The 12483-nt window shown below is 47.6% G+C and overlaps 1 protein-coding gene across 2 annotated transcripts in view; it reads right to left on the reverse strand.

Moving 5' to 3' along the window:
* Positions 1 to 12165, reverse strand: part of ZBTB47 (zinc finger and BTB domain containing 47) — a 67557-nt gene extending 55392 nt beyond the window's left edge. For both annotated transcript variants that reach the window (XM_088453135.1, XM_088453134.1), the window contains exon 1: positions 12024 to 12165. In XM_088453135.1, coding sequence (XP_088309261.1) covers positions 12024 to 12026 — 3 coding nt within the window. In that variant the 5' untranslated portion in view covers positions 12027 to 12165. The remainder of the gene's footprint in view (positions 1 to 12023) is intronic.
* Between the last annotated feature and the right edge of the window lie 318 nt (positions 12166 to 12483).

The raw sequence follows: 12483 nt of genomic DNA on the forward strand, positions 1-12483 counted from the left end.
GAAAAATAACCGGGGTCAAGTGACCCAGCAATCCAACCCAGGTAGCTACCAGGGATGGACCCAGGTGATGGTGCGACCCGGGTTATCTGACCTGGGTCATGCCTAAAATGAGCTGATTGGTGGTTGTGGAGCAGTCACCTCCCACTTTTTATGACCTCACAGGTTTAGCAGGGCAGACTCGGGTTCAGTGTGAACAGGGCTGACCTGGGAGTAACCCAGATCGAAAGTGCAGTGTAAATGGTGTCCGACCATGTCGGACCCAGGTTTTTGGTGGAAAAGAGGTATAAATGAGAGCTAGAAGGTATCTGGCAGATATTCGTGTTACACATACCCCTTATTTCTCTTACCCAATAGAAACAAGTTATAACAGGGTTCTGGCTCTCTCCATTAAACGTACCTGGACAGCACTAACCTACTATAAAGTATGGCGACATGAAATCTAGATGAATCCATCTCCTTATGCCATTGTTTTCCTGAATCCTACATTTTGGTGGGAAGTTCAAACACAATTGGCAATAAATAGATATTGGGTAGAACAATAGAAAGTGGGTTGTACGGTGCTGTATGCTGAGTTGGATTAGGGGGGGGGGGGAGCAGATGGAGAGTACCCTCGGGCTCGGTAACAGGCACCTGACCTGTCAGCCTTCGCTTGCTCCCTCCTCCAGCGGTGACGAATCGGCACACTTGGGGACGAGATGCCATGACGTCTCACGCCCCAAGATGATGAGGAGCAGGACGCTGGATTCTGGTGCTCCCGGACAGCTGGGACTCTGGGAGGACTGAGCTGAACGCAGTCCAACCCAGTCAGCAGAAAGGAGTGAGCAAAACTGGTAGGATATGGGTGAGGGTGGGTTTATTAAATGTTATACATTTATGATACCGGTGGTCACAATGCCGACCGCCGGCATCTAGACTACAGAATCCCAGCGAGGGTTAACTAACCTACGCCGGGAGACCGTCGCCCGGCATTCCAATAGAAGAGGCGCCGAGCGCGGGCAGTCGCGGGGGGGGGGGCGGAAGGGTTAGGGTACCCGGGGGGGGACAGAGTTAGGCACCCCCCCCCGGGAGGTTAGGTTTAGGCTTGGGAAGGGAGGGTTAGGCACCCCCGGGGGAAGGTTATGGTTAAGCACACCCCCCTGGGGGACTTAGGTTTAGGCAGTGGGGAAAGGGGGGGGGGGGGGGTTAGGTTTAGGCACCCTAAAGGAGGGTTAGGGTGTAGAGTTAGGTTAGTAAGTACTTACCCTCCCTTCTAGGTGATCGGGATTTCCTTCCATGTCGGGCTGGCGCTGCTGGGAATTGAACCACCGGCCATGCCGAATCCTTGTTAAATATAGAAGGGCTGGTGGTGAAGGATGGCTGGCTGGACTGGGGTGTAGGCAGGGAGGGATGGCTGGCTGGACTGGGGGGGGGGGCAGGAAAAGGAAGGCTGGCTGCACCAGGGGAGTGGGGGGGGCAGGAAAAGGAAGGCTGGCTGCACCGGGGGGTGGGGGGGCAGGAAAAGGAAGGCCGGCTGCACCGGGGGGGGGGTGGGGTGGCAGGAAAAGGAAGGCTGGTTGCACCGGGGGGGGGGGGGGGGTTGAAGAGCATGGAAGGAAGGATGGCTGCACTGGGGGGGGGGGGTGCACGGAAGGAAGGATGGCTGCTCTGGGGGGTGGGGGACTTGAGCATGGAAGGAAGAATGGCTGCACTGGGGGGGGGGGAGCATGGAGGGAAGGTTGGCTGCACTGGGGGGGGGGGGGGGAGCATGGAAGCAAGGATGGCTGCACTGGGGGGGGGCGAGCATGGAAGGAAGGATGGCTGCACTGGGGGTGGGGGGAGCATGGAAGGAAGGATGGCTGCACTTGGGGGGGGGGGGTTGGCAGGAAAGGAGGGCTGGCTGCACTGGGGGGGGGCATGGAAGGAAGGATGGCTGGGAAGGAGAGGGCTTAGGGAAGGCTGGCTGTATTCAAGTAGGTGCACAAGACAGGTCCAACACAAACAGACTTACCTGAGAAAGGGGCCAGGGTGGCAGCGGCGCGGAATGCACAGGGCGTTAGCCGGAGAAAAAGCACCTGCGTTGCGGTATTAGAAGTATGAAGCCGGCTGTGATTGGCTTGCGTAACGGCAGCCAATCAGGAGCAGCCTCTTCTGATTGGCTCACAGCCAGCTGAATACTATTGAGCTGGCCGCGAGCCAATCACAGCTCGCGGAATGGCAGCCAATCAGGAGTAGCTTCTCCTGATTGGCTGCCGCAGCCTGCTCCATTGTGCTAATGCAGCAGCAACGATGCTCTTCCTCGTCACTACCACCAGGGCCCCCTATCTCTCCGGGCCCTGGACAGGAGGCCCGGCAGTCCCCACCTGATGGCAGCTCTGTATATGAATAATACACATTTACTCCACATAATAGAACAATTTGTGTGTGTGTGTGTATGTATGTATGTATTGCATTGCAGGGGGAGGTGGCGTGCACACAGTGGGCACAGCCAGGGCTGGTGGTGCTGACAAGAGGGAGAGGACCCTGGATGTATGTACTAGACACAGACAAGCTTGTAATGCAAAGGGCACTGCTCCAAAGCTCTATAAAACATAGTGTATTTGTCCTCATTCAATATGGAATTTCCTATAGGAAGCTTATTTTATTCTGTTCAAGATATTTTCACATTCACAGGAGACTTCCCATCTTCCAGCAGTCTGGGGAGTGTGGCCTACCACTAATCCAGGAGAGTCCGCAAGCCACGGCCAACTAGCTGTATGATTAATACGAAGGTGCACCCAAAGACTATTACTGTGAGGGTCATGTCCCCCTGTCACAACACAGCAGCTCTCAATGATATCATGCCTTCACTGTACCTTTGTATTGGATATACAATCTAACCAGAGGACATGCTACTTACTGCGGGACTATCCATCATGGGCTCAGTCCTATTGGGTGCAAGCTTGCAAAGTTTGTTTCATGAAACACGCAGACACTGCACACATGCGCGCACCCGAGAAATGTGAGATCCAATTAGAAATGACAATTTGCAGGACTCGGAGAGTGTGCTCGACTTTTCTACAAAATGCTGCATGGGAGAAATGCATGAAAAAAATAAAAAAAATGGGGAAACCACCCTGGACCCCCCAAAAAGTGACAGCCAGGATAGCAAGACCCTATAGAAGGCTGTCAGTGGGCATAAAGATGATACTGGAGGATATTAAACTGTTAAATGGCTGATTTTTGCACTTTTTAATAGTGGAAAAATTATAGCAAGAAAGTGTTTTTCATCCAAGTTTTTCCAGCATTTTGGGGTACAGAAAATGTCTGCGGAGTAATTTTTCAGTGTTTTCATACAAGTTTGTAAAAAATTGGAATAAACACATAATCTGCAAGTTCAAAATCCCCTCTCCCATCAATACAACACCTCCCCGAACCCGTATCACATACACCTCCCCATACCTGTCCCACATCACTTACACCTCCCCATACCTGTCCCACATCATTTACACCTACCCATACCTGCCCCACATCATTTACACCTCCCCACACCTGCCCCACATCATTTACAGCTCCCCACACCTGCCCCACATCATTTACAGCTCCCCACAATCATTTACACCTCCCCACACCTGCTCCACATCATTTACACCTCCCCACACCTGCCCCACATCATTTACACCTCCCCACACCTGCCCCACATCATTTACACCTCCCCACACCTGCCCCACATCATTTACACCTCCCCCACATCATTTACACCTCCCCACACCTGCCCCACATCTTGTATACCTGCCCCCACATCATTTACACCTCCCCATACCTGCCCCCACATCAGTAACACCTCCCCATACCTGCCCCCACATCATTTACACCTCCCCATACCTGCCCCACATCATTTACACCTCCACATACTTGTCCCACATCATGTACACCTCCCCACATCGGTACACCTCTATATACATGTCTTACATCATTTAACCCATTATTGAGCTTTTTAGAGAAATTCAACTAAAAAATACATGTCTTTATTGTCCAAATGATGCTATTTAAACCCCTCTAAGCCCATAATTATTCATTAGGAGGGGTGTACCAGAGGTACTGCACTGTGTGTTCCCGACATTTAAAAAAAACAAACAAAAACAATGAGAGTTTGGAATTGGATTGCAAATGTAATTCGCAGAGCAAGTTCGCCATAAGAATGGCTTGCAGGGCCCAACTCTCACCTACTAGGATTGCGCCCTGTGTGGAACAGCAGCAGCTTAATGCTAATCACAGAAGCTGTAGTTGCCAGTATTACTGACCACAACATAGTACATGGGTCAAGTTTTACATACACACATATACACACAGTCAGGTACAGAAATATTGGGACATTGACAGAATTTTCATATTTTGGCCTCTATTCACCACCACAATGGCTTTGATATGAAACAAACAAGATGTGCTTTAACCACTTAACTGACAAATAATTTTTCCAAAAACCGCTCCAAAATAGTCGGTTTTTTTATGATTGAATTAGGTCAAGAACAGTTTTGTAAAACTATTCCAACACGATTTAAAAAAAAAAAAAAAAAAAAAAAATGTAAATGCTGTATACCATAAAAATGGCAATTTTTATGGTGCATAGTAGTGTTGGCAATTGATCGAAACATCAATTGAAACCACAGTATCGGTTGGGGGGCTGCCATGTATATACGTGTGTGTGTATAAATATATATATTTACACACACACAGACATATGCAAACATACAGATGCGCCCAGTTTGTTGCAGATCAAAGCACAAACATGCCTGTGAATTGCACTATTCACCACACTACGCCATGGCCCGTCCCCGTTCGCAGGAGTGCGTCTCAGTAGGATTGAACGGAGACGCTAATGCGCATCACAGTCATCTCGCACCAATGCATAACATAACTCGTTATATAATAGGCAACGATGTGGCTGGGCAAATCTGTACACACGTGTAAAGTGTGTGTGTGTGTATATATATATATATATATATATATATATATTTTAATTACACACACTTATACATACATATAATACACACTATATATATATATATATATATATATATACACACACACATACATACACTCACACATACATATATATGTACAGTATATATTTGACGGCAGAGTATAACTCGAGGGGTGGAGCTTGCTCCTGTTCCACCGGGCTCTAGCAGGGCTTGGAGAGGGAGAGGATGACAGCGCCATCAGCGAGCTGTGCAGTACATTTTCAGCTGCGGTGTGTGGGTCCCGCAGGGCTGCCACTTCCAGGGTGGGGGGGATCGGGAGAGGAGAACACAGCGCTGTGCTGTTATATTCCCGGGGGCTGCTCTGACATCTGCAGCTGCCGATGTGGGACCCACAGGGCTGCCACTTACAGGAGGAAGAGGGAGGAGACTACAGCGTGGACAGCGCTGGCTGTTATATTCCCGGCAACTGCCGGATGTGGGACCCACAGGGCTGCCGCTTCCAAGGCGGAAGGGGGGTGGGGGGGAGACAATGACGCTGCTACTCTCAGGTGTGGGAGCTGTGGGTGCCGGGCTGACTCAAGAGTGTGGTAGGGACCAGAAGGTCCCTCTGAGATAGGCGGCTGCAAGTAGATCATCTTCAAGCAGCCGCCCACTTAGCTTTTTTTACTGGTCGTATCAGATACGACCATGACAGGGAAAGCCCAGTCTGGTATGGTCGTATCTGATACGACTGTGCCAAGCAAGTGGTTAACTGCAGACTTTCAGATTTAATTTGAGGGTAATTACATCCAAATCAGGTGACCGGTGTAGGAATTACAACGGTTTCTATATGTGCCTCACACTTTTTAAGGGGCCAAAAGTAATGGGACTATCAACTCAAAAGCTATTTCATGGACAGGTGTGGGCTATTCTCTCGTTATTTCATTATCAATTAAGCAGGTAAAAGGTCTGGAGTTGATTCTAGGTGTGACATTTGCATTTGGAATCAGTTGCTGTCGACTCTCAATATGAGATCCAAAGAGCTGTCACTATCAGTGAAGCAAGCCATCATTAGGCTGAGAAATCAACACAAACCCATCAGAGAGATAGCAAAAACATTAGGTGTGGCCCAATCAACTGTTTGGAACATTCTTAAAAAGAAAGAACGCACCGGGGGGCTCAGCAACACCAAAAGACCCGGAAGACCACGGAAAACAACTGTGGTGGATGACAGAAGAATTATTTCCCTGGTGAAGAAAAACCCCTTCACAACAGTTGGCCAAATCAAGAACACTCACCAGGAGGTAGGTGTATATGTGCCAAAGTCAACAATCAAGAGAAGACTTCACAAGAGTGAATATAGAGCGTTCACCACAAGATGTAAACCATTGGTGAGCCACAAAAACAGGAAGACCAGATTAGAGTTTGCCAAACAACATCTAAAAAAGCCATTACAGTTCTGGAACAACATCCTATGGACAGATGAGACAAAGATCAACTTGTACCAGAGTGATGGGAAGAGAAGAGTATGGAGAAGGAAAGGAACTGCTCATGATCCAAAACATACCTAGTGTTCACTCTAGCTCCGGCGGCAGGCAGGGCGCCGGAGCAAGAGCGGGCGCGCTGAAGGCGCGCGCGCGGCCGAATGGGGCGTGGTCATGAAAAGGGGGCGTGTCTATAAGACACGTCCCCTTTTCATCATACTTGGGGGCGTGCCCGGTGCTTATGGACACGCCGGGCAGCCCCCAAGCGCTGCAGAAAGGGAGAATAGATGCCGGGTGCATGCGCCCGGCGTCTATTCTCCGGCGGTGACCGGGACACCGCATGTTTCTCCACCCGCAGGACACTGCGTCCCGCAGGTGAGAACGGCACCCGCAGGCTGTGAGGGCAGGGCGCCGCACCCGCTAAAACAGCCTAGCGGGAACGCTAATATCACCTCATCAGTGAAGCATGGTGGTGGTAGTGTCATGGCGTGGGCATGTATGGCTGCCAATGGAACTGGTTCCCTTGTATTTATTGATGATGTCACTGCTGACAAAAGCAGCAGAATGAATTCTGAAGTGTTTCGGGCAATATTATAAGCTCATATTCAGTCAAATGCTTCAGGACTTATTGGACGATGCTTCACAGTGCAGATGGACAATGACCCGAAGCATACTGCAAAAGCAACCAAAGAGTTTTTTAAGGCTAAAAAGTGGAATGTTATGCAATGGCCAAGTCAATCTCTTGACCTGAATCCGATTGAGCATGCATTTCACTTGATGAAGACAAAACTGAAAGGAAAATGCCCCAAGAACAAGCAGGAACTGAAGACATTTATAGTAGAGGCCTGGCAGAGCATCACCAGGGATGAAACCCAGCGTCTGGTGATGTCTATGTGTTCCAGACTTCAGGCTGTAATTGCCTGCAAAGGATTTGCAACAAAGTATTAAAAAGTGAAAGTTAGATTTAGGATTGTTTAGTTTGTCCCATTACTTTTGGCTCCTTAAAAAGTGGGAGGCACATATAGAAACCGTTGTAATTCCTACACCGTTCACCTGATTTGGATGTAATTACCCTCAAATTAAATCTGAAAGTCTGCAGTTAAAGCACATCTTGTTTGTTTCATTTCAAAGCCATTGTGGTGGTGAATAGAGGCCAAAATATGAAAATTCTGTCAATGTCCCAATATTTATGCACCTGACTGTATATATTTCACATAGAATAAGTGTAATAAGAAAATACAAATGAACAGAACGCCTGGTTGCTACATACAGCACAGCCGTTCCTGGACGGATCACAGAGACGGCTGTACAGAATATGCAATAAGGCAGGCTTCCAGGAAATCAGGACAACTACAGAAGACACACAATGAAAGGTTCACAAAGCATTTGACAACCATAACTGGGCCACCCTAAGCCCATGGAGGTTGACAGAGTTAAAATGACGATATAGGCGAACTAAGCACATGCATAAAGGCACAGTTGTTTAGAGGGGATGCGGTCAGAATACAGACAGTCGGGAAGCCGGCGCTGGAATCCTGACACCTGTCAGAATCCCGGCTGTAAGTACTGGAGTTAGGGGGAGTGGTTAGGGTGAGGGGGAGGGTTAGGATACTGACCAACAGGTGTTTGTATCCTAACCCTATGGGATGCTGGCTTCAGGATTCTGACCGCCAGTATCCAGAGCGCCAGCTTCCCGTACCAAACCCGTTTAGAGAGTAACAGAAATGGTTTAATTGAAACTGCTTTTATTTTTGTCCTTTTCATTTTTTAGTTTGATACCAGTCATGTTTCCTGGAAAAGCTAATGGAAGGGTTTTGCTGCTTAGAGTGGCACAAGCACACGTCACAAAGGGCACCTACAATCCCAGGGCAACCTCCTGTCTGACTCCCACTGGATAGCATGTTTTGTACTTCTAGGACCATTTATTTAGCTCACACTTAAAAAGACAAAATTCACATAAGCATGCAGCAGCACCGACTGTTCATACTGCTCAGTGGGTAAGAGCACCACAGTAATGGTGAAATAATTAATTAATTAATGGCATGGCACGTATGCTCACACTCAGGAGGGAAGCTAAAGGCCCGCATTCAATTTGGAGCGAAAAGCCGTTTTTGCGTGTTTAGGGCGAAAACTTTTCGCCGATGACATCATTTCGCCAGGCGGAAAAGTATCGCCATATTCAATTTGAAAGACTTTCCGCCTCAATGCAATGTAATAGGCGAAAAAGATTCGCCTATGAATAGCAGACGGACAAAAGTGCAGAATTGGGGATTTGGGGTGCAACGTTGTGGGAACCCCCGTGCAGCCTTCAGACAGTCCCCCAAAGGTAAATGGTCAAAAAATAAAAGAAAAAAAAAAAAAAAAAGACTTAAGGACACCCCAAAAAATCACTTTGAATTTGGGGCGAAAAAAAAAATAGTTGGGGGACAAGTTAAAAACTAGCGAACTTGACTCTGGGGGGGTCCCCAAGAATGCCCCAGGGTTTTTTTTTTTCATTGCAGGGGTTTGCGGCAGGAGGATTTTTCACGATTTTTTTCAACTTCACTTTAGCAACTTTAAAATATGCTGACCCCTATTTTCAAGTACCCAAAATTTGCTGGGATGAGTTAATTTCTGCAAAAAAAACCCCAAGAATACTATTCTGCAGCACTTATACAAAAACGCAATTTAGCAGCTATTGCGCCCGTTTAAACACACTAAATACCTTCAGCAAGCCAAATCGGGGGGTATCATAGCTAACCCCCATGTCAGAGCATCTTTTGGGGGGTGTCAGGCTGATTTCCCCAAATCTGACAGTACTTTCCGCTTGTTTCAGTTTCGCCGGGTCCAGTTTTCGCCTGCTTTCAAAATTGAATACCGCGATACTTTTCCACCTGCAAAACATGCGAAAAGTCCGGGAGGCAAAAAAGTATCGTGGCTCGGCTCAAATTGAATACGGGCCGAAGTTCCAATGCTGACCAAGGACAAAGGCGTGCAGCCCTGTAATATCTATCTTGCAGCTGAATTGTGTTTGCTTATCAGTGGGGGTGACTATACTGTAGGTTGGTTTAAACACAGATAGGCAGGAGACATGACAGAGAAAGAGAATAGAAGGAATTCCAACAATGAGATGCTTTTAGTTCCTCCCAGAGAACATTTCTACACCTCTGCCACAAGGGTCTATTTGCAAAGTGAAACTAAACCCAAGATATATTTATATGTACTGTAGTTAGCAGTAACATCATGCATTGCTTTAAAGTGTCAGAATGGCTGGGACAAAAAAAAAAAAAAAAACACAGTACTCATTGCCATACTTCTTTGAAAGCCTGGCCCACATCACAAGACAATGACTGGCCAAATTGCAGCGAGCAGACTACAACTCCACTACAGATGACAAATGAAGAATAGAGATAGAAAGGATATTTAAGAAAGTGAATACAAAGGGAAAATTTAGATATTACCCATTTATAGATTGTAAGCTCCTCCAAGGCAGGGACTAAAGTATTCTCTGTAAATATGTAATGTGTGCACTATATAAATATATAATTAACTTAAGAATAGCAACCAAACTGACTTTTGCTTTCATTTTATAAACTACATGTTCTCCTCATGTTTGCATGGATATCCTCCAGGTCCTCTGGGTTCCTCCCACACACCATAAAACATACTGCTATGTAAATTGGCTTCTGACAAATCAAAATTAACCCTAGTGTGTGAGACAGGGAATATAGGGGGCGACTGGATGCAGCACGCTGTTAATCGCAGCGGGAAGGAGCTCCTGGAGCTATTCAATCCAGCACACTGTTAGGCGGTACACCTGCCAAACCGTAATGCTAAGGTGAGCTCAGGGAGGACAGAAACCGCCTGTGGAGAACCCTCCTGGGGGTTCAAGCAGAAATCTGACTAAAGTGCCGGCCGGGAGGCTGTTTTCTGGCTTAGCGAGGTGCTAACAGCCTCGCTGCTGGCACTTTAGTCGGAGAACACCGGTTCTCGCAACTAAATACCCGGCTTTAGTCGCGCTAGCCGACATTCCCCGACAAGTCGGACTCAGAGCTGAATTGAACTGCCCCCATAGATTGTAAGCTCTTCTGTTGCAGGCACAGATGTGAATCACTGAAACATTCTCTGTTAAGAGCTGCGGAGTATGTGTGCTCTATATAAATAACTTAAGTAAATACCATGTTACACGTTCAAGCCCCAATGACTGACACCTAACGAGGTAAACAATCACTATATGATACTCATACATTTTCCCATGTATCGAAAAGTGACACTATATAGAAAAGCGCTATACTGTTTTTTTTTTTTGCATCTACATACAGCAGCAGCGGCCATAATGTGGGCTGAACCATTAATCCAGAGAGGGGATCTAATCTCTTCATCAGGATCTAGGAGGGCAACTTTATTACCCACCCCTAACCTCGTGACATCACTAAGGTGACTGGCTCCCAATGAGCAGATAGGCTGTATGCTGGGTTACATCAAGGTAATAATACATCATTATTCTTTAACTGGGCAACTAGTGACAGACACCAAATTTCTTTTGCGTTGTACAAGGTTGTGTATACCTTGAGGCACCTAAAAAGTTGATACCTCAAGGTGAGCGAGGGGTAGGAGCAGGGATACCGTCATATTCTGGTGACCCTGGGAACATTATTGACAAATATGCAGATAAGAAATAAACACCTATTTGTACAGGTCCCTCTATAAAGAAACCTGTACAGCACGACGCAGACCGCCCATCACTCTCCTGCCTTATTAATAATGCACATGCAAATTCTCCAGCACAACTTTAAGAAGCTACAAAGTTGCAGGGAAAAGTCTGTGATTGCTGGACACTGTGCCATTTGTAATAGACACATCCAAAGCGGTTCCAGGATTTGGTGCTAAGGAGCCCGCACGCTAGACAGAGCAACAGCCAGCATCCTCCTGGTATGTATGTATGTATGTATGTATGTATGTATGTAACAGGCCAGCACCTTACAAGTTACACTCTCACTAATAATAAAAATGAAAGGAAGTAATCTCGTGTCATATTGTTCAATACCTCCACCTATGTTGTCTAATGAAACATTGTAACACCAATGAAAAGCTGCTTGTGCTGAGAGGGACATCCATTTATAGACTTGCTAATCAGCATGAGACCTGCAAATGATGGAACACACTATTGCATCATTAGATGTGACAAATTCTAAGCTTATTCATATATTGCTCAGCGAATGATGGCACCAAAGCCTGTGTGTCACCATGGACCCAAAGATGCTGGGAATATATTAATATTATTAGCACTTACTAGTTATATAGTTCCTGCATTGGAAATATTAATAGGAATTACATTGAATATAACTAAATAATAATAATAATACAACTCCAGCATTCTGGACACTGGGTATATGGGGACCAGATGTTTCTCAGCAGATAACCTTGTGCATAGAAGATAACTTGGGTCTGGAGGAGAATGAATAGGAAACCTGCAGCACTCCAGAAGCAGAGGCCCAGCTCAGCACTCCCCCTCGATTAATCCCAGATGACCCCCTCTGGATGTGTGCAGGACTAGGAAGATGCATCATTGCTGCATGCACCCCCCCAGTGCAGGCCGCAGCCACCAGACAAATAACCCCGACTGGGGGCGCACACTCACCATTGTGCTGCCGTGCTGCAGCGGAGGCAGGGAAGGAATGACGCTCGGGGGGCTGTGTGGACGTGTAGGGCCGGTGCATGCCCCCCTGCTCTGCGGCCTCTTATTGTCCTACATGCTCCGCTCCTGGGCATCCCTCCGCCATGTTACATTCCCGGCTCTGGCCGGCCTCTCCGGCTCTAGGGGGGGTGCTGCCCGGGGATGGCATCCTATTGGAGGGAAAGGGTCACGTGCGGCAGGCGACTGGCTCCCTCCTCCCCTCCTCCTTCTGCTTAAAGAGACAAAGTAAGGAGGAGGGGGCGGGGTATTGGGGTGAGGGGGCCGGGAACCTGCGAGTACAGGGTAACAATGAGGATGATACATTGTATCCAGCGCTGCCAGGGAAGAAGCGAGGGACAACTGCACTAACTGAGAATGGCAGTGACAGAGGGGTAGGAGCAGTGACACATAGGGGTAGGAGCAG

Source organism: Taudactylus pleione, unplaced genomic scaffold (assembly GCF_031769625.1).
Source record: "Taudactylus pleione unplaced genomic scaffold, aTauple2 ptg000571l, whole genome shotgun sequence".
In the NCBI taxonomy this organism is placed as follows: domain Eukaryota; kingdom Metazoa; phylum Chordata; class Amphibia; order Anura; family Myobatrachidae; genus Taudactylus; species Taudactylus pleione.